At 38.1% G+C, this 23846-nt stretch overlaps 2 protein-coding genes and 1 long non-coding RNA gene across 4 annotated transcripts in view; 1 reads left to right on the forward strand and 2 right to left on the reverse strand.

The window, feature by feature from the left end:
- LOC102802515 (uncharacterized) overlaps positions 1 to 23846 on the reverse strand; it is a 494330-nt gene that overhangs the window by 359930 nt on the left and 110554 nt on the right. The gene's annotated exons all lie outside the window — the stretch shown is intronic.
- Positions 3839 to 23802, forward strand: LOC144356744 (uncharacterized). The gene is made up of 8 exons (XM_085503817.1): positions 3839 to 3928; positions 5191 to 5290; positions 5870 to 6119; positions 18293 to 18770; positions 19013 to 19295; positions 20631 to 20784; positions 21202 to 21337; positions 23585 to 23802. Exons 2-8 carry the CDS (start codon positions 5283 to 5285, stop codon positions 23734 to 23736), a joined length of 1461 nt encoding a protein of 486 aa, XP_085359943.1. The 5' UTR covers positions 3839 to 3928; positions 5191 to 5282; the 3' UTR covers positions 23737 to 23802.
- Positions 8981 to 12757, reverse strand: LOC146739151 (uncharacterized). Its single transcript, XM_085503533.1, is given in 1 exon segment — positions 8981 to 12757. A coding segment is annotated over 1 exon segment (3777 nt).

The following is a 23846-nucleotide window of genomic DNA, read 5'->3' on the forward strand; positions in this document are numbered from 1 at the left end:
AAGCTTAAAGTCAATGCTAACAAGTTCAAAATTATAGTGTTTAGAAACGCAGCTAAACTTCAATCAGATGAGCATTGGTATATTGAGTAAGGGTAGAATTGGTAGCATATTTTAATTATTTGGGTATAATACTTTCATCATCGCGTTCATGAACACAAGAAGATGGAGATTCCATGCTTAAAAATATATTGAAAAAGTACATACGTCTATTTGTCAAGTATTTTGCATGGGTCGAGATGTGCTCACAGACTGATATTGATACAGATTTCGTGTTTCTAATCACAGATCACATCGAGAGTAGCAGGGCGAAAAATATTCCCAGAGAATTATGAATCTGCACTTTAACAGAAAGTGGAAGACAAATTTTCATTTTTGTTGAGAATGTCCCTTATACAAACATTTGAGAGAAAAATGCCCCCTTACTATTACGAATACCCACCATTTATAAAAAAAGCACTTTTAAATTCTCATAACCCGTTTGATCTTCTGTCGTTATAAAAGTATATATTCCATAGTTTTCAAATTAAGAGACGATTTCCAGTGCTGATTAAGATGGCATGATCATTTCTTTGTTTTGTGAACTTTTTGTTGTATATAAGACCTACAATAGTGTAATAGAGTATGAATAAATTAGTTTAGGCATTGAGACTAATAAATGTACCTGAATCGTGGTTGCTACGAACCCATGATGACATTTAAGCTTTTTATGTCTCTTAATGAATAATGCATGTGGTCAATTGTAACGCAATAACCTCTTAAATCAAGCAATATATGGTATAATCCGATCAGATCCACTCCAACGAACACAAATTGCGCTAAAAATACGCGTGTACACAAATTTTAGCAAACCATTTGATTCAGTTTCACACACGCATACAATATTGTATTTTTAAACAAAGTCTTCTTAATTGGTTAAAGATTATATTAATTGCCAGCCGTTTCGGTATCTATAATCTATAAAATATATAATCCGTCACCTAAAGCAAGCGTAGCCATTCCGGTTCGTTATCTCTCACTGAATTATTATCACAAGCAGCATAATAAATATTACGAGAAAACGCATCAATCGATACGGTTGCCGTACTACTTTAGTGCATACTCTGTAGTATTTTCCCGCCAAAATTTGGTGATTTATTTTTCCCTTTAATGTCCATCAGTATTTATTCTTCCAAATCATAGTTTCTACTTTTCCCGCCAAATCTGGTTAGATATATAAAATGCAAGTTTTAGGAAGTATGTTTGATTATTTCACGTCTTAATTTCGACATATGTTTTTCATGCTAAATATTAACTACCTTATGAAAAATGTCTAATTGACTTGCATAATTATGTATGAGGTTTTGACTTGGTCAATAATCATGCAAACTCTGTAGTCCAGGCGTCGTTTTTTGGATTTATAATTATTAAATTGCAAATGCATTTTACAACTGTTCTATTTTACTATTGCGCAATGTTAGTATTTTAGAGTTGTTAACAGTCGCATTGATCTTCAAATATATTTACCAATCCTGAGGTATATGTCCCCTTTTAGCATTTGTTCTAGATGATATATTTATTTTTAAATTTACATTTTGCATTTCATAATTCAGTAAAGAAAGTATTTAATATATTTTATATTTGTAGTCTTGTTAGTTTCACGTGAAGTTGGATCCTGTGAATAGGTTTTATGTTCGAATAAATAAAATCAGTTGATCGAATGATTCTCAGGAGGAAGGGACCTAAATAGTAATGCAAACTACTAAGCTCTGGGTTCAGTGTACAAAAACAAAAATATAAAAAGAGATGTGCATGATCACACATGACCCTGACAGCTGCTATATGAATAAATAAACATGCAGCACTGTTCGCATGTGAATGGCTTTCGTGTGTGTGATCATAACGGTGTACCTTCACGAACACGAGAACCAGTCCCACTATTGTGTAGAATTTTGGAATATAAACTAATAAGGTCAGGATTAAATGCACTAAAACCAACGATATAAAAAAAATGGGCATGAGCACAGGTGACTCTTCTTTTAACTGCTAATGCTAAGGACAATCAATACTGGATTACAGCTGCTTCATAAATAAACACATTCAGCATTGTCCGGATGTGAATGATAGTGCTCTTGTGTGCATAATCATGACTTTGTGTTTTCATTGTACATGTATACACTGCCATTGGAGGAATGACATCGGTAAGTTTGATTCAATATATTTCCTTTACGTCCAGTTTAATTTAGTTGATCTATATAGAGACTCTATTTGCATATAGCGTTCTAGCCATCCGTATAATTTCGTATGATGAATACTAGTATATTGTATTATCTCATTAGAATCTGGTATAGGTTGGACAGAAGCTCTGGTCTTGTTGATACTATACATTCAAATGGCTGACAGTCAGTGTTTCAGTCAGGATTTTGACACATGGGACACAGTGACCCATGTCAGCCAAAAAGTGGGGACACACTATTATTAAATTTTCATAACAAATTGCATTTTACTCGAAAAAGTGTGTTTACCTCGTGTTTTTATTTCCATGATTCACATTGTACATAATACACATCAACAAAGCCAATCATTATCAAGACTCATTAAAGAGTGACATAATGATATACAGATGATATTATAAATCCTTAGCTTACTTGATTTCCATATAGCAAGAGTACATTCAATTGAAAATCTTCAATAGTGGGTTCCTCGCAAGAGATCAAAAACAAAGTGTGTCCACTCTATGAGGTTGCAGTCTGTCACGCCTGTTGGTTTTTTCCGATTCTGAATCTAAAATCCACGTTTGCAATCGGCTGTTTGAACTTAAATTATTAAAGTAGATTTGTAAACAAATATTTTTGTTGCAGTAGTAATGGCTTTACAATTGACCATTCTTGGTTTCGTCGCCATCAAGTCTAGCCGTAATCACAGTTTCATTATTTAAAACGCGATCTACACGATGTCGATGTCCATGTCAGTCTTTTGAAAAAAATAAACTTAATTTTGTCATAACAGCCATCACATCCAGTAACAAGCGCATTGTTGTAACCAACTGAAAGTCGGTCATTTTGTTCATTAATCTTTTTGCTCTCGGATTTTGTCGTGATATTAATACGGTTTATAAATTGTTACTAATACACTAAAGAAGGAAAACCATCTCACTTCGTAGACTTCTTCATATTTCAAATTCGGGTCATCCAATACCTTTTGTATATCCTTGAATTTTTTCAAAGCTTCAAAGTTGTTGGTATTTTTTCATATGTCTACTGAGTTCGCTGTCTGACTTGTACGGAGTGGCGAGTCGGTGCGATACATAATCCACACCACATCGCAGTCTAGCTAAAACTCCGTTACGCCGTCCACGCATGACATTGGCCCCATCTCTGCCGAAACCAACAAGCTGTCTTGCTTTTGTATTTTTCTGATCTAGTAACATCTGTTTCAGTGTTTCAGCGATTACCAATCCCTTCCCATCCTTTACCGAAATATTTCCCAAATAAGTTAACGCGCTTGGCAGAAAGTCCGAATCCATAAGTCTCACGAATACAACCATTTTTGTGGTTACTGATATGTCCGTACTTTCGTCCACCAACACGCTGACAAACTCACTACTATGCAACTAATCTTTGATATTTTTACGAATTACAGTACCCATGATATCCTGTATTTCGTTGAGGAGTGTATGTAGCGTATTCACGAGATAACAATTTCCCCAGCGAGTTTATTCCCTGCAGTTGTAATAATTGTAATAACGATGAATATTTTCGAGTGGATATGGCAAGCCAGTATATACTACGCATTGCCGATATATATTTTTTTTGTCGCTCGCTTGCATTTTTGTGATCAGAGCACTGAAAATATCTTTTCAGAGTGGACGTCTGGAAATCAGAGCATCCAACGCTACATTTTCTGTAAATGCTGGAAAGCGAAACGGCAAATTAACGAAATAATAAAAAAGGTAAATATTTACTCCGAAGTACAGTTTGTTGACCTTTATACTAGTAATAATATACTCCACAATGCTGAGTTGTGAAATGCCTGCTATTTTCTAACCCAAAATCATTTATTGCTACATCAATATTATTATTTATTATATTATTAGGTACAAAATAATTTTTTAAAGTGAAAAAATGGGTTTCAAACTCGATCTACGCCAATTATATTTGTATGTATTTTAAAATGAGGCTTCTCATTAACTTCCATTTGCATACTCAACCAGTCTTGTGATTGGTTCTTGACAAATTCTGAACAGGCCACGCCTCCAACTGTGCTTTCTGTGTAACCGTTAATTGTTCGTGAATGGAGTCAATTTTTGTAGTTTTCTTGATTTTTCATAGTGATATCAGTAAAATAAAAGAAAGTCTTTGGCGAAATTTGAAAGAGCAACTAATATAGAGACTGCGTACAGTTGATCTCAGTACCTGGGCTCCCTGTGGTTGAACTGTCTTTGACACACCAGTAAAGCGAAACTTTTTATCAATCAGTTTGGAACATGGTCTCAAAGATAAAATGGCAATAATTATTTCAGACTGGCTTGTCGCCACGTAGCCATAGTAGCATACGAATTAGACACAGAATAATATGAAACTGTCAAATCACGTACACACAACAATATAATCAGAATCAAAACATTCCCACTAATAAACAACAACACATGCGACACCAGGACAACTCGTAGCAGTGTGTGTATCTACGAATGTGAGCGCACAGTTGAGAAGTAGTTAGATTTTTCCACATTGAGAAATTTCACGTGTATAAAATGTTTTGAGCCGGGGATGTAGTCTTTCCAAAACAACAATAGTGATAATTAAAATAACGACGAAAATCGAAAATATATACCAGTATGTATCTTATTGCAAAATTATTATGCGTAGGTATTTCTTCTCAACATTATGTTAAACTCCTCATTATAAAAGGCGGTGGTCGTCGTGCCGCGCTTTTGCGACAGTTTTGTTGATAAACATTGTTTTTCCCGCAATCCAAGGCACTTTTCTAATGGAATCACGAGTACGAGTTGTGACCCGGGCGTATATGCACTTGCACTAATTACGCTGGCGATTCCTTCGACACCATACAATCACCAAAAAATACCTAATTAAAGCTTGGTAACTTCTAAGTTTGTACACGTTGGTCTGCGCAACATTCGAAGTCGACATCTTTGTTTATATGAGACCAGTATTTCGCGCATTAAATAATGCATATCACAATTTTCTTTAACAGGCGTTGTTGATTTCCACCCAGTAGTTCCGTCCCCGCCTTGAATCAATTCTGTAATATTATACACAACGCAATTTTTCACCCCTCTTTACATCATGTCAAAGTAAGTGCAACAAATCTTTAATTTTTAATCTTCATTTGCATTTTTTCTGAAATTTTAGTTTAGTTAGCGACCTGTTGCATGTAACTATGGCAATGTTTTTATATTTGTTGGTATTCAAAAATAAAGACAGAACTCGAGTGACGCGTTAGTAGACCTTATTCGCAAACGACAGCAAAATCTCGTTGAGTGCGAAAGTCACGTGACTGATTGTTGCCAGCCAGTGTTCCATTCTCTACTGACGTCATTCCCACTATCACAAATACCATGGTTAAATAAATAAGATGAACAATGGATGAAATGGTAGAGAATGAAATACAATTTGAGGAGGGGGCTCAAACAAACCACGTGACTATCTTGCTCTCAACGAGACCTCGGCGACCATTTGTCGATTAATTTAGTTCGTCGTCTTACGATATACCCATGTGCAAGAAATAATCATTTCCACACAACATGCAATGACATCATCGTGAACAGCCGTTAGATTTGATATACGGTCTTTCGGGATATTATCTGGTCATGCGACAACTATTATCTGTGTATCTATATAAACATGATTTCTCTGTGTCTGTTGCTTGGCAGGTACACTCAACGTAAACTGTTACTCGCTATCTCTGCGTTTTCAGTAGCAATTACGGCGATCGCGTTTATATGGACATTGATGATCAGCGGATTGCCATATCCAAATATCTCACCGATCGAATGTATGAAACCATGGATTCAACGTGATCCGGTAAACACGTCGTTAGGACAGCATGTATCGAAAAATTTGGCGACAAGAACAACAGAATGGGATAATAAGGAATTAAATTCATATTCGACTGCAATTGAGGTAAATACTACAATGGAATCTTCTTTGGTAACGTATTTTATATTCTGTTCAAAATTAGGCAAGTAAAGAATGAGAAACTGTTTCACCCAATGAAAAGTGCTATATGGAAGTTTTATGGAAGGTGGCACACCCAATCAGAAGATAGTGCCAACAAGGGTATTTTCAATGTGTAATAGTATATATATATATATATATATATATATATATATATATATATATATATATATATATATATATATATATATATATATATATATATATATATATATATATATATATATAGTTAAGACTATTAAATAAACCACCGAAACAGACTACGTTATAAGCGCTACAGATTTGCATAACAATGGAGTGTGTTTACAATATTAAAACTAGTTGTTGCATAGCAACGATTTGGCTCTGTGTCTACAGGAAGAAAAAAGCTCATTTCTTTTATTTGCAAGGGAGATCCCGTTTAGCCATAACATAAACAGTTCGCAGCTGAGCTGCGTATGATTTCAGATTGTCACTTGTACCTTGATATTCCCTCTCGTTTGCTACCTGACGAGCGGCCGTAAAGTCTGACTTAAAGTGCCTGTGCAATGCCCACCCACACGCTTCCCATTTTAGATCTGTGCCCCACTGAAGTGGGCAATTATTGATTTTTTTGCTGAAAATGATTACTCGTATCCAAGTAAATTTGAGATATTTCCCGTGCTGTAGCCATGCCCACCTATCCTGAAACGGTCGACTGTTTCCGGATTTCCGACTCTCGCCGAAAGTGCGCCACCAAATGCAAAAATATGAGAGGACGCCATACCCCTGGGCCGTACTTTTATATCACTGTGTCATTCAACGTACAACTGTACTTTTAAACGATATACATTTTTTAATCGGCGTTTCTTTTGTCTATTTTATTTTATTTTTGAGAGAGTGAATTTTTAGAAGTTGTTTTCACAACAAACTTTTATGATGGTTAAACGTTGTGGTGTGGGCGGTTGCAGTAATGCGTATAGTCATAGTATAAGTATTTCCACGTTTCCAATCGATCCGAAGGTGCGAAATCGGTGGACGAAAGCCGTGAAAATAACGAGAAAAGGTTGGGGTGGATTTCCTCGTAACAGCGTCATATGCAGTGTCCACTTCACCTCAGATTCTTTTCTTTTTTTGAAAAACTGTTCTTGTCCATGACAAAACAACTAGGTTTTAACGAGAAACGCCGACAATACAAAACGTTTTCGAAAAAATAGATTACGGACCAGCCCATGATCACTGAGACGGATTTCAGAAGGAAGAGAGACGTCGAGTATGTGTTTCAAATGATTTGATTTTTTTGCGATCCTGATTATCGCTTTATAGAGACCACCCGTGTTATGTAAAAAGGTAGCAATAATTTTGATAATGACACAAAAACGAAGCGTCGGAAAAACAGGAAATTACGCAGCCCTCAGGCTGTTTTCATTTTCGCAGGCTAAAAGTGTCTGAATTGTTCGGTTATTGGTGTTGAATGTCGAATTCACACCTTTGTTGCCTTTACTTGCAGCTTGATCGGCGTAATAATTTACGGAATAAGAATCCGGGCTTGAGCTGTCAATGTATTTTTTTAATATGATGTCATAATCATGAAAATCACGCTAAATCCGCTCTAAATTTCTCAGTATGTGAGTCGCTCTCAATAATTTTTGTTATCCAATTAAACGCTGCCATTCACGCACTTGTCCCCCTCATGACCGACGCGTTCACCCATTACAACGCGGCAGTCATTTATTCAGTAACTGTGTTTTGTCGTTTTTTTAAAATTATTTCTCTATTTTATAAATCAATAGTGTCTAGTAACCTGCTAAATAACAAGACGATTCAGCCGTCAAATTCGATTTTGTCCAATGCCGGAGTCCAGCGACAGTATACAAACGTGCTCCGGTGACGACCACGGTGACTAGCGACACCAGACCGGACATATTTCGCATCTGACTCAACCCCATGCAACAAACTTGATACTATATGTTCATTATGGTCCATTCTTCCTCGACGAACAAGTACATAAGTGGCAATTTAGTCAAAGACGAGAAAACAGCACAAGAAATTTGCCCTATTTACACGTATCGGCAATGCAAGCTGCCCAGCGACTTCCCCTTCTGACGTCGTTTTAAAATACACAAAAATAAAGTTTCCGTAGACTGAGTTAAAAACACATTTTTTCACTTAAAAAAATTATTTATGCTTAGAAACATAAAAATTAATAATATTTATGTATCAATGGATAATTTTAGGCATGAAAATAGCAGCCATTTCACAGGCACTTTAATGATCAACACACGGACACTGATGTGACTTCTAGAGTCTTGATGCCAGATGAGAGTTGAGTTTCGAAAATTTGAACACCCGTCAGTGAAAGGGTTTTTGGCTTTCGCTCTCACAAAAATTTCACATTCCATAACGTTTCGGTCTGATACGTAACGAGGCCATTTAAAACGATTTAGCCACCCATTGTTGAAAGAACGATCCTTCTTTAGTAAAACGTGGCGCCAGTATGGACACAGACCTGTTGTATACAGAGCTTGGACTACAACCAGACACTTCAGTTGGAGCGCTAACGAGCGAGTAACTCCGTTTATTTCTCAACGGGAAAACAGAACCAACATGGCGGGGAAGACACAACGAGAGAACAGAGCATGCGAAGCAAAATGTAAAGCGAACACAAGAGGGCGTTAACATGATTGTAAATACAATAAACACACATAGTGGCGTAACCACTTATTGTCTTTAACTTACATCATTTTCGAAAAGACTAAAGAAAACGCATGAGGAAAAATGACAGGCAACATGATAATTCAAAATTGTTGTTGGAAAGACACAAAAAATAATCTAAACTGAATACAGACTTAAAAGTCCATGACATAGTCTTTTAGATGTTCCGGAAGCCGGCGGTTACGGCTTGATCGTCTATGTTGAACGGGCTGCATGACTTTTGGATTATCATCAGCCAGGGATGTTGGTGTCTGGTCTCCAGGAGTCAACAATATTGGGTTTATTGAGCCAATACTTTGCGACTCAGTTTCTAAGGGAGTGTCAGTGCAACCTGTTGCCGGTGTTAGATCGGAAGGTATACTTGGTGGTATTGGTGGATGTGTTGGAGATAGTGGAGTGTCGTCTTCGTCCAGATGATATGACATAGGGTTTTGATCGGTGTCTTTCGGAGAAGGTACGATATAACATTCCGACTCTTTGACATGGTATGACGTTTGCCTGAGTTGACTACCGCGGAACTTGCGGATGTTGCGCCATTGGCCATCGATACCAGTCACTAAGTAGCGATCACGGGCACTAGACTTATTGCGGTCACAGTGCAGATAGACGAGGTCCCCAACTTCAAGTTTGGGTGCACTGGTGGTTTTTACTGTAGGAGCTTTTGACTTCTCGCTAGCTTTATGGTTAGCCAAACGTTTCGTGTGTTGGTCTAAAATAAGTTTACGGTCGCTAATAGGAAGCTGGTAATTGGTAAATTGGTCTCTTTGGGTCCACATTTCACGTGCCGATAAGCCACTTGAACGTATGCCAGAGTTAACATGAGCGATTGCTATGGAGAGGGAGAGTGGCGTAATAGTTGCGCACAGTGGATCCTGGCGGAGAATCTCATCCTCAACTTCCTGTATTGCTCTATCTGCGACAGGGTTTTTGTTGCGATTCTTGATGCGGCCGACCTCAATATTCAGACGGTATTTTCGAAGAAGGCTGTCTTTTGATAGGGCTACAAAACCTGGAGCTGGGTCTGTTCGTATAACTGCGGGTGGACCATCAAGGGGGCTCAGGTCAATGCAAAGTCGCAGTAAGGCGTTGCGCAATGTTTCACTGCGTTCGTCTTCTATGAGGCACGCTGTGGTGTATGACGTGACGCATTCTCTGATGACTAGGACTAATTGTCTTTCACGTTTAATTACATCTGCTGCATATAAACTGCCCACAGATTCTGGTGGATCTGAAGTTGATTGCTTAACAATTGTGTGAGGTACTTTGTTAAGTGAGGCACACTGGTGACAAGAGGTGGATACGTGTTGGATTGCCTTGTCCATGTCCAGTGCGAAAAAATAACGATGGAGGACCTGCTTCATTTGGTAACAAGACGGGTGACTGAGACGAATATGAATTGCTGTCAGGAGGCCATCTAACACCTGTCGAGGTACAACAATGCACTCGCGAGGTGGAGCGAATGGATCAGTACGCTTGACTACAAGTAGACCATCTTTGGCAATAGTGACGATGTTGAGGTAGCGTTTGACGTCTTTGATGTTAGTTAGCTTTTTAGATGGACGAGTCCCCTGGGTGAGATGAGAATGTGTGCGTCTTAAATCAGCGCATTCCAACTGGATAGTTTGCCACGCTGCCCTATTGGTGAATGGTAGGCGTTTATTTCCTGATGATATGTCTTCAACGGATGTGTTCATGACAACCGAGTCTTCCACACGTTCTACAAACGAACAAATCTGACAGGTAGGAGTGGTACACTCTGCGGCATTGCGGCTGGCAAAGTCTGATGGAATATTGTCCTTGCCCGCCAGGTGGCGCACGTTGGCCTGGTAACGACTAACAGAAGAGAGGAATGTTGTTATGCGTGGGCTTGCTGAGAACTCACCCCGACAAAGTTTTTCGTACGCTTGCACACATGGCTTACTGTCGGTAAGAATATACGGTTTATGGTGGGACTGAATGATGTATGGCCCAAAGTGCCTTGTTGCGATGACAATAGAAAGGGCCTCAATTTCACATGGAAGCCATGTTGCCTGACGGCCTCGAAGCTTGGCACTGAAGAAACCTGCGAGGTGGAGCTTGTCACCACGCGAGACATACATGGTGGACCCAACACTGTGTTTTTTAATGGCTGCATCAGTGACGATCCATATCTGATCTGTGCGTCTGGGGAGAGTGATCGTGTGATTTGATGATAATGCTGCCTGAGCAACACGAAAGGAATCGCGAAGCTCATCCAACCATTGAATTTTATCTTGGGATTGTTGTCCAATAGTCGCATCTTCTAGTGGAGCAACAAGAGAAGCACAGCCTGGTAGCACTCTAGCTAGGACCTTATATGCGCCTATAAATGATCGTAGGTTGCGTATCTTTTCCGGTGGAGAACATGACGACAATGTAGAGATACGGTGTTGGCTTGCGCGGATGGTTCCCTCATTCCATACCCAACCGAGAATTGTGACTGTTGCCGGGCAGATGACAGTTTTCGATGGTGACAGTCTTAAGTCATTGGCTGCTAACTTACACAGGAGACGTCTCCAGTTTACAAGAAGGTCCTCGATTGTATTTGCACCGCAGTACAGATCATCTGCGAGTTTGGCAATGCTACCATCCTCAAGCATGTCACCAAGTACGCGACACATTAACTCCTCCAACGCTGTCTCAGAGCCTGGTATTCCCATGGCTGAACGCACGTGAACGCGGACACCTTTGAATGGGGTTACAACGCCACAGTATTTTTGTGACTCGTGTGACAGGGGAATCTGGTAGAAGGCCTTAGTGAGATCGGTGGTGATGATATACTTCCATTGTGCAATTTGGCGTAGTGTGCTGTCGATGTCTGGCATGAGGGCGGGTTGTGGCTTACTGTAGCGGCCAACGTCTGCAAAAGCGGTGACAAGACGGAATTCACCGTTTGGTTTTTTGACTAAGAATGAGGGGTTCACATATTCTACATTGACATGTACGTTCTCCGGGCGAGCAAAAACACCGAGCTCTTCAAGTTCGTCAAACTTTTGTTGTAACTCAGCCAACTTGTCACGGGAGTATTGGGGAACACGGCCCTTGCGCTGCGGTGGTTGAACAGGACCCATGTTGACGACTGCTTGAAATGGGCCAGAAGCACCGTTATAACCCTTGATTGCAGTGTTGAAGACATCATTATATTCATGGTGTAATGTTGCGAACTTTGCTCGGTGAGACGAAGAGAGGAGTTGGTCGGGGTCAATTTTAACCGAATCTGAGTAGCTCTTTTCTGGAAGAACTGATTTGTGTGGTGATGTTACATGAAGTGTAGTGTCTATGCTGTCTTTGTTTGTCGGTGGTACGAAGACAGGACATATTTGGCAAAAATGTTCATTGCGTTTCCAATTTTGGGGTGTGTTGGTCTGGTTCGGAATCCGAATTTTACCCGATATGGTTCAATAAATGTTTGGAGCAGGCCATGGCTTGTCAGATGATATGACTGAGAGCGAGCGAGATTCTACTCGTGGTTCAAGTGCAAATGCCTCGCTTGAGTCTTTGATTTCTGTAGGCAAGTCAAGTTCAATGAAATCACCGGGCCAAATTGTTGTTGACTTTGGTGGTGCGCGTAGTATGAGTGTCCGGCGAATGCGATGACTGCCCTTTGGGGATGAACCGTATGTATATGTAGTGTTGTCTCCCACAGTGACTTGGTGCTTGGCTGGACGAACACTTATATCATTGGCCTCCATGAAAGGGGTACCTGCGAGTATTTCAACATCGAGATTCTCGACAACGAGGCCTTCAAACTTGAAATTCGTATCATCGCGACTCACTGCGAATTTGGTCTCACCCACAACTTTTAGGGGAGATGAACCATCTGCTTGACGTGCTGATTGAGAACTAGACTTTATTGGGACGCCGAGACGTTTTGCGGTGGCCAGTAGAATCATATTGCCAGTGGCACCACTGTCGATGGTAAGACGTGTAACCTGGTGGCCATAAAATGTATCAATATATGGTGACTGACGAACCTGTATTCTAAGGGCAGTAGGGACGTCCGCAGTGTCAGAGTCACTGAGATCATCATCGCCCTGTTGAGTGTCCTGGGGAACGTCATCGAGTATATTAACAATCTGTCTGGCCTTGGTCATGAATTTACGATCTTGGTCCGGCAGGAAGTCACACTCGCTGAGGAAATGGTTGTCTGGACGGCTGGCCTGCTTACATAATGGGCATGAGCGGCTTTTGCGTTCCCTGGGCCGAGCCTTTTGATATCTCACTGGTTTTGGTGTGATGCGTCCCCTCTGAGGCCTTGAAGAAGCAGAGAGCATGACAGTGGCGTCCTCAGTCATGTGGATTTCATCTAAAAGTGAGCTCAATGCTTGCGAGATCTCGGGCTTTATAGAAGCTAGAGTCCGTGTCCGCAGCTCAGTCCCATACCGCTGTTTAACCAGTTTGGGGAGGTCACTATGAATTAGTTGTAACCAAGTGAGTACAATGTAGTTCTCAAGTGAAAGGGAAATTTCCTCATCGTCAGTTATTGTTTCACCGTGGTGTGAAATACCATTGTCGCTGCGTAACAGGTTATCATCAACAAATGCTGTTAAGCGTTGGAAGAGATCTTCTGGGCGTTCATCTGGTTCAAAGTGTATATTACAAAAATCTAGCAGGTGTGCACCAGTGGACTGGAACCCAAAATGGAGACAGATTACCTGCCAAATATTGCTCATGGATGTCGAATTTTTGACTATCATGTTGCGAGATATGATTGGACAGAAGTTGGCTATTTGCCCCAACATTAGTTCTAGGGCACTGACCTTCTGCTGGGCAGTTTGTCGTCTGCCGGCCTGGATGTCTTCTCCATCATCTGTGAAACCTCTCAGCGGTGTAGCCTTGGTTTGCTTTGTCCACTGTACGCCCTCACCGAGGAACTGTGCAAAATTTGAGTCTAATGAGAGTGTGTAGACCAGGTTCTGACGCCAGCTTTCAAACAAAGTAATTGTTTCTGATTTTGACAGACACCACTGCTTGGGCGCCCATTGTTGGTTGGCCATAATGATTAGTATTGCTTAGCGAAATCAACGTCGGTATTATCCAGTCGATATATTGACTGACTGGCTGTACACAATATGCGTGTGTAAAGTCCGTACGTGTATAGCAGACTTTAGCCCTGAGTACAGTCCTGTAGGTTGGCCTCCTTCCGCTGATCATTCGGCCCCCACAGTCCTGAGAAGTCGCATAGAGCAGGGATTCGACACTATTGTGAAGGAATGTATTGGGCGATTTAAGAGGCATTCAGCTTTGCAGTTAAAAAATAAGCAGGTCGTCACGTCTAACTATTCTGAATGCCTTAACTGGAAGTGAAATTACATAAGATTTCCCACTCTAGTCGATCAAATCGACATTTTCCAACGTCAACCGAAAGTATACGCCGCCATCTTGTTCTTGACGTATTTATAAACAAAACGTTGTTTCGTTGCGTAAAACTAGTTTTTGCCAATGTTCCAGTGCTGTAGGTTCGTTTTTCGGCCACAAAAAGGGTATTTGTGATCGCTGGATTTGATCGATAGATGTTTTAGCTGGTTACAATCATGTAAACTGCAGAACGGTTCTCCGCCATAAATTTGTAGGCGGGTGTCGAATCCCCAGTCTATGCGACTTCTCAGGACTGTGGGGGCCGAATGATCAGCGGAAGGAGGCCAACCTACAGGACTGTACTCAGGGCTAAGCAGACTTGTGAGTTAACGATGTCCGTATTACCTTTCAATGACGTGAGATCCGAAGGACGCTGCCACCACGCCAGTATGGACACAGACCTGTTGTATACAGAGCTTGGACTACAACCAGACACTTCAGTTGGAGCGCTAACGAGCGAGTAACTCCGTTTATTTCTCAACGGGAAAACAGAACCAACATGGCGGGGAAGACACAACGAGAGAACAGAGCATGCGTAGCAAAATGTAAAGCGAACACAAGAGGGCGTTAACATGATTGTAAATACAATAAACACACATAGTGGCGTGGGGCTTTTCACTGGACGTAGCTAGTGAAGCTTCAACGGGAGAACTATCAGACGGGCTATAAACACAAAGCGTCTACGTAGTACATTTTTTGTGATTGGTGTAAATGGCGACGCACATACGAATGACGATTTTGAGCGTTCTATTTGAAATCGAGGGAGGTTCTCGTATTACAGAGCCCATTTAGCAACTACTGCAGATCAAATGGAGGGGTGGATTACTCACGACTTGAAGCCAAAATTCCTGCGTCCCCCAGGACGCACTGCTGATTTTCATGGGGGTCATACAGTCATAATTATGCGTCAATGACGCAATATATTGCATCATGTAAAACCCTATAACTCCTTTTTAATAACCATTTCCGGTTATGAAATCAATTATTAAAACCCACTTTCGTTTCTGATATCTGTTTTCATTTAAAAAAAACAATTGTTCGAATCTATTTTCGTTTTCAAAATTCATTTTTAAAATCCTTTATTGTTTTTAAAAATTCGTTTCCGTTTTAAATATCAATCTTCGTTTTCAAAATCAATTTTCAATTTTAAAATCTATTTTTTTTATATTCGTTTTCATTTTTAAAATGGCTTTTCGCTTTTAAAATCTGATTTTATTTTTAAAATCCATTTTTGATTTCAAAATGCGTTTATCGTTTCTAAAATCAATTTTCATTTTTAAAATCCATTTTCTTTTTTTAAATCCGTTTTCGTTTTTACTAATCCGTTTTTATTTTTAAAATCAATTTTCACGTTTTTATTGACATTTGAAGTATAGGTATATACGTATTTTTCACGTTGAAGCAAACATCAGAATTTACATAAAAATTACTGTTGTTTTCCGTCTATCACATTAACTTCAACTGTTTGACTTCCGTGTGCAAAGCACACAATGGGAGTCTTTGCAGTTTTTTGTCTGTATGTGTGTATGTATGTATGCATATGTTTGTGTATGTGTGTCCGTCTGTTCCACTATTATCTCGAGAACCATACATCGGTTTTTGATGAAACTTGGTGCATATATGCTCTGGGTCAATGCGCAGATTTGATTAGGTTTTGGTAAAAATCCATGCATATTAATTACCTAATTTGCATGATTTTGCTAATGTTTAGCTGTTTATGACTGTTCCATTGATATCTAAAAAAAACACACATTGGATTTTGATGAAACTTGGTACATAGATGCTCTGAACTTATGCACAGATTTGATAAGTTTTCGGTAAAAATCCGTGCATATAAATTATCTAATTTACATGATAATTAGCTCATTTTTAGCTGTTCCATGACTGTTTCACTGTTATCTAAACAACCACTCATAGGATTTTGTTGAAACTTGGTACATAGATGCTCTGAACTTATGCGCAGATTTTCGGTAAAAATCCGTGCATATTAATTACCTAATTCGCATAACGATTAACGTTTTTTTCCACTGATACCTCAAGTACTAATCATCACATTTCAATGAAACTTCGTGCATAGATATCATAGGACACTGCACAGGCCTGATAGTTTTAGGGTAATATCAGTACATATTAATTACCTAATTTGCATAATAATTCATAATTTTTTGGTTCTAATCACATTTCAATAAAACTTGGTACATAGATGGTCTGTTACTTTGCCCAGATCTCATTATTATAATTAGTTTTACACTCAAATGTGTCTCCAATACTCTCTCCACATAATCTGTAAGCTATCTTTGATTTTAATTGTTTTTACTAAGATTCTCATTTCGATTGGCTATTCGATTTGTGTTTTGTAAATCATTTCAACTTGACCTGATGTTTCCATGGTAAGGCTTCTTATATAAGTTATTCTTCAGGCTATAACTTATTTAGCCGTGGTTCCGCGGCGATTTTTGTCCATAAAGGGTCCTTGGCTTCATCGGTCGGCCTACGCTTTGGCGTCAAATGTATTTGTGGCCAGGCTTGTCCACCGACGACGCTGCCTGTTTACCGACAATACCAAAACGCAGCAAAACCACGGCTATAACTTATTCTAATCAACCTTGGAGCTCTCATTTTATCAGCTGTAAGGTTGATAATCAGATTAGAACAAGTTATAGCTGTGGTTCTGCTGTGTTATCGTGCCGGATAGGGTACTGTCGGTATACAAGCCAGCGCCATCGGTGTATGTACAGGCATTCGACGCCCAGCGTAAGCCGACAGATGAAGCCAAGGAACCCCACAAGGAACCCTCTATGGATCCAACAACGCCATGGAACCACGGCCAAATAGGTTATAGTCTGAATAAGAACTTACGTAAAGAAGCCTTACCATAGAAACGTCACTACTGGAAATAAAAAAAAAATGCCAGAATCAGAGTTACAATGGGATCAGAGGCCGAGGTCACAGGTCAAAAAGTAAAAATGAAAATGGATTTTAAAATTGAAAGTTGAAATGAGATTGAAAACACAAATCGAATATCGAGTCAAAATGAGAATCTCATTAAAAACAATTATTATGTTAAAGTCAATGCGATAGGCGGGAAACAACAGTGAATTTTATGTAAATTCTGATGGCAAATTTGCTTTAAAGTGAAAAATACATACTAGTATATACCTATAATACAAAGGTCAGCAAAAACGAAAATGGATTTTTAAAACAAAAATGGATTTTAAAAATTCAAATTAATTTTAAAAATGAAAATGGATTTTGAAAATGAAAATGAAATTTGAAAACGAAAATGGGTTTTAAACATGAAAACGGATTTTAAAAACGAAAATGGATTTCGAAAATAAAAATGAATTTAAAAAATTGTTTTTTAAAATAAAAACACAACTCAGAAACGAAATTGGGTTTTAAAAATCGATTCCAGAACCGAAAAATGTTTTTTTACAGCGTGCCGTAAATTTACGGTGTATTTTCAACCTATCATATTAGGCATTGCGAATTCCAAAAATGGAATAATTGCACACGTAAGCGTCCTCTAATAATAATTAAAAAAAAACATGGCTGCCACCAGGGTTTTACCGGACTCCACACAAAGAAGTTCGCTGATTCTGTTCTCATGATGTATCCTTGGAAAGAAAAGAAAAGATGTATAATAATAATAAGGTTATTACAAGGATACCGAAAAGTAAGCACTCAGACAGAACACCGTCGCATCCAGTCGACCCCCTCTGCGCGTCGGTCGATACTTCCGCTGTAGTGTCTTCGTGCATACTTTGAGATATCTTCGTAATAACCTCATATTATGTTATAACAACGTACTGAAGCAACATACAATTATATCAATCCATATACTGTTGGTAAGATGTGATTACAGGACAATAATGTATTATTTTTACAATCGGAATATTTGGGTGTAATAAATTCTGAAGTTATCACGATCTACGAGTGAAAAAGCCTGTCTACTGTATATAAATTTTAAATTCTAAGCCACTACGCCAACTTGTATGACATAAACAATTGTACTATCATGGAATACGCAACGCCACCAACGTCTAATATTATTGTGAATTTTGCCTTAGGAAACTGCCAACGGAACTAAGATCAGAGAGTCCGATGTAGACCACAGTATTCATGAACCTATTTCACGAATGCAGTTTGGAAAGTCTAATTGGACGAATATTAACAACTCCAGCCTATTGCATAATACGACGTATATCATTCCAATTTATAAGCTAGGATCGGGTCCGAGTACTGCATACAAAAAGATTAGATGGACTGTTGCACTCGCTATATATTATGGTATGGGTACTGTGGCGATATCTGTTCAAGACCACAAAACACAATCAAAAAAATATAAATCCTCTCGAATGAAATTTGAAAAAACCTACGATCTGGAACGTCTACGGCAAATTATACCAGTGATATCTCCAAAAGAAGTAGAACGTCTATGCAGAGGTAGCGTATACCCTGACGTCATTAGAATGCCACATAATGAGAATAAGAAATACCTTGACTTTGACGTCGTGAAGAAATATCCATTAATTAGATATCTTGATGGTAAGTTTCTGTCATCAATAACGATTCATTAACATGAAATAAGACAACGTCAAACAATCGATATTATTGTGCTGGTCTTACTATAAAATAATATATAATAACAAAATAGCTCAAAATTGTTCTCACATCACTTATACCTCACATGATTTATAATTCTCCATGCCTCTCCATGAAGAAGCATCCGAACCATAATATGTTGTCTATTTCAAAACACGTTCATCGGATTTCGCTTTTGTATCCAGATAACTTACCTGTCTACAACAGACTACTGAACATATCCATACCCAAAAAATCGATCGATATACAAAATATTGATTTAAAATCGATCTCGAAATCACGATCTTGCATCCGTGTTGTCCCTTATGAAATTGACATTCGTGAAAAAGAAAAGACTGAAGTTAATGACGCACTTGATCGCTACCTCATCAGAGCGAAGTACATCCGGGACATCGCAGAGATGGCAATAAGTCGCACATGCAATGGGAAATTTGCAGTGATGCATTGGAGGAATAAAACCGGAGAAAAGTAAGTTACGTTCAATATGAAAAACATGTTGGCTACGTGCGTACATTTCGTTTACCCGTGATGCATCACTACAGCTAATTAAACCCAAATTACGTCTAGCTATTACTCAAACAGGTGTTTGGGAAATTAAGACAAACATTGAAAGCGCTGTTTCATAACACACGGCATATTTCTGCATATTTGTTTAATGTTACATCTTATTAGATGTATTCGAACCATTGAATATATTGAGACCGCAGTTGAGTTGCAGCATGTGTACAAGGTAGAATTGGATACGTCAAAAAACATCAACAAACAAGCTGCGTTCTTATTGGTCTAACTGTTGATGTTAGGTAACCAATCAGTAACAATCTTGTAAGTAGCTTCGCATTGACTCTGGAAGTATAGTGTTTTGCAATGGAATGTCCATGAATTGTTTGATCAATGGACGGGTGCTACAAACAGCACGTACACAATTTTATAAATTCGCACCACTGTCTTAAAAAATACTACGAGTAAGATTTGTGTAATGTGTACAGTGCTAGTATCAGTATCGTTGTACAACATACGAATACATGAATACAGTCGTATCGAACAAATACAGTCGTTTATGACATTGAATAATGACTGTAAGGGACTCACTACATCACACGTCAAAATAGCTATCAACTTAGGGACTTCTCACAACTACACATCATATGTATACAATGATGTACCTATATATCGCGCCCCCAGTCTGTGACATAAAAATGACATAGATGGGTGAAAGCGATGTTTGTGTAGTTATTTATCTTTAAAAATAAATTAAATTTGTAATAGTATTATTTTATATTGACAATCGACTACTCGAATCCTTTAACATCACAGAAACGTTTCATCACAAAAGAGCGAGAACTTTAGGTGTATTAACTGAAAACATTTGCCTCCAAACATAAAAACAGGTGAAAAGGAATCTCATCCAATTATTAACCTCCAATAATACCTGTGCTGATATCGAAACGTTTCATTTTGTACAGCTAAATAAAAACATCATTTAATCACAGTCACAAGAAAAACATGGTTAAACGTGCTTAAAAGATTATATGTCAGTCATTGGTCAATTCCCATGACGCATTGCGTCTAGGATCAGTGACACGTGCAGTAGTGCACTTTAAATTCATCTTCTTTTCATTAATTGTTAATTATGCTTCAATTATGGTGAAACATGCCCAGTTATTGTGACTTTAAATGACATGCAAGAGATGATCTCAGTTATATTCATAATCACTAGTAGTAGTACTACAAGTGCAGAAACTTGTGCTGACTTACATGCTAATTTCAACTTGGCATCATGTTGATAAATATCTTGCATTTAAGGTGTGGGTTGTTTGACATATGCAGTCGAAAACAGAAGTTGCACTTGCCTAGCATGGTAAAGAGTATTGTGTCTTTGGTAGTTACTGGAGTGTTTAATATTACTACAAATACTCATCTTAACTGTCTTTACATCGCAAAACCAAACTACGAACAGGTGAGTATAATGAATTATGGCATGTAGAAATCTACAAATAAGTTTCATAAAAGAATATCCGCAATTATAAATTAAAATGAAGATTTAGTGTGAAATGCTGCTTTTTAAATCACCAAAGTCTCGCAGCTTGAAATTCGCGTTGTATACATGACATAGGACACATATTGAACAGGAATAAACTTGAGTATGTAAAACTACTATAACTAATACTCATAAAAATAGATCGTACATGGGTTCGTTTTGCGTTCTGTCCGGTCACACCATCAAATCCGACATTTTGTTAGTTCGTACTTAGTTCATACACGGTGACTAGCACATGTAGAGTAAATTTCTCACGCTTTTAGAAATACAATTTGTTGGCCGTGTACATATACAATACTCTCTATAAACAATATATGGTGTATTGTTTTTTTACAGTCCATTGTCGCACATTTTAAGAAAACATCGCTTCGAATCTTTACCATGGAAGACTTGCTTGAAAGTGTCCCGGAAATCAAGAAATATTCCCATAATTATTATGCATTATCGCTTATAGAACAGGAGATTTCTGAACGTATGTATTTCTGTGAAACACCATTTTTCTTCACCACTATTAATATTAGATTATTCATTAATTTGTTCAGTTGTCCTGTTTTTGTTTACTAGTTCTAGATCCTCTAATTATTGTGGAGGTGTCACAGAAGCCAAGTCACAAGATGGTTACGAACCAGTTGAGCAAGGCTAACCGAGTCGTGACCTCGATGTGGTTCGTAACCATCTTGTGATTGGTTGTTGACAAATGCTGAACAGGCCACGCCTCCAACTGTGCCGTGCGTTCGGGCAAACCGTTAGGAATTCCTAAATGGAGTAAATTTGTGTAGTTTTCTTGATTTATTCTGCATATATCGGTAAAATGTAGGTAGGGCTTTGGCGAAATTTGAAGAAGCAACTAATATTCTTCAACCTGGTATTTTTTTTATATTTTATTTTTCATTCTTTTCGTCTGTTTTTTCGAGTTTAAAAAATGTGAGCTGGCTGGAGCCTTCATCCCTTGTCTATTTCTTACACTAGATACCAGCCGATACCCCCCCCCCCGCTCATAGAGACTGCGTATTACAGTTGATTATAGTTCCTGGGCTCCCTGTGTTCCAACTGCATCGCCAACTTTATTGTGGAAGTTGACATTAATTAGTGCACTTCTCATTTTTGTAGCAGCAAATGTTGCAATCTCATCAGGTATTCTCGTAGAGAATTGTTGACGTACAAGTAAGAAGTATATACGGTGAACATAGTATTTTTCTACTAAACTTCTAACACACTCTCACAAAATACTACAAGGTACTTGTATTTGGGAGTTTTGATTTGAGTGTTCATGAGTAAACGTCATAAATGACATATTAACGCTTGGTTTAGAACGCAAGTACTGACAGTCTGTTCCTATAAGTAAACTGATTGGTTCCCTGTATCGTAGAGCCGTTTGATTGGTGTTTCCAGTGGCCATATTACCTTTCTAGAAATTATTAAAAAGGGTCTAAATGGTAAAATCTGTAACATCATTCAAATATGCATCTCAATACAAAATCCTGCATTAGTTTCGGGAATAAACTTACATCCATATGACTAATACCAAGGGAGATAGGAACAGGGTTGTGTTATTAGACCAATGCTATTTAATTTATATGGGAACGACTTAAACACCGCTCCAGAAAATGAACAATAAGACCCAGTTACATTGAATAACTGTAAAATATGTTCATTGCTCTATGCGGATGATCTGGTGTTAATATCTGACACAAAAAGCAAGCAAAACATAATTCACTGAATAGTTCATAGGTTTATTTGTCATATATGAAAACTCCATGTAAACCTGACAAAAAGGAAATTTTTTATTTTCAAACAAGGAACACTGAAAACCAGAAAAAATATGAAAAAATAGTCACATGGCTGCTACACTGACGCTAAACCAAATTTAGCAGATAAAGCAACCCGAGTATGCAATAAAACAGTTCCTACCATCAGAAACAATTGTAGAACTTTCCTCCATCTTTTTAAAAGGTGTATTTAACCAATATTATTGTATGGGTCTGGGGCCATGGAATTCAAGATTACAACAAATGGACAGAACGATAACAGGAGAAGTACAATTTCAATTTTACAAACAAGTTTTTGGCAAATATTGCATGCAAAGACAAAGTAGGAGAGTTATCACTTTTTGTAGATGTGAAGATACATTTAATAAAATACTGGACATGTATCAGTGAATTACATGCATGCATTACAGGCATTGGTTGAACAAAATACATTCAATTTTACAATAGTTTTTCTCAATTATATACAAGAAATAACACGGATGTTTCACTAACACAACAAAATGATTTCTTAACACAAAATAAAGGCAAATTAGGAAAGTTACCAAAATACTAAATTTGTTTGGAAACAAAATATAACAAAAAAAACTAAAGCGAGAACGTTTGGAAAATTCAAGATTCTTATTATTTTTAAAAATACTTGTAAATAATTTCAATGATAACATTTTGAACTAGTAATCACAATTTAGCAATGTACACAGAATGAAATAGAAGATGAACTGCATTTTGTTATGATATGCTCTCAATATAAATATAATACGCCAACAAATCATACAAGACTTTGCATTCCACAAGACACACATGATGATCTCTAGTAGTTTATTTCTTGATGTCTTAAAAAGTTGATGTTATAATACATGTCAATTTTTAGCAGTATTTGAGCCTACTTGTGTGTAAGCTTAGTGTTGAACAGTAATATAAAGATATTAATAATCAATATTTGTGATTTTCAGGTGTGCCTCTATTCATCAGCTCAAGGACTTCGAATTGGTCGTTCTATGTGGAATATACGAGGTACATTCGAAACATGAAAACTATTGGTTTAGATGAGATACCAGGACTGCCAACAAATGTGATCAAACATTCCGCACAGCTCATTAAATGAAACGGCCACATCATATGGTGTTTTCAAAACATTCTTGGATGGAAATAAATGTATACCTGTTCACTGTATTGACCTAGAAAATATTTCATACAATACACAAAATTGTACAT

The sequence above is a fragment of the Saccoglossus kowalevskii genome, chromosome 9 (assembly GCF_978046115.1).
Source record: "Saccoglossus kowalevskii chromosome 9, keSacKowa6.1, whole genome shotgun sequence".
Classification (NCBI taxonomy): Eukaryota; Metazoa; Hemichordata; class Enteropneusta; family Harrimaniidae; genus Saccoglossus; species Saccoglossus kowalevskii.

What these genes read in the sequence shown, in the direction of transcription:
- LOC144356744 (XM_085503817.1), top strand. An exon ending in CAAAACCAAACTACGAACAG is followed by an intron (nt 20,785 to 21,201) that starts GTGAGTATAATG and finishes GTTTTTTTACAG; the next exon opens with TCCATTGTCGCACATTTTAA. An exon ending in AGAACAGGAGATTTCTGAAC is followed by an intron (nt 21,338 to 23,584) that starts GTATGTATTTCT and finishes TGTGATTTTCAG; the next exon opens with GTGTGCCTCTATTCATCAGC.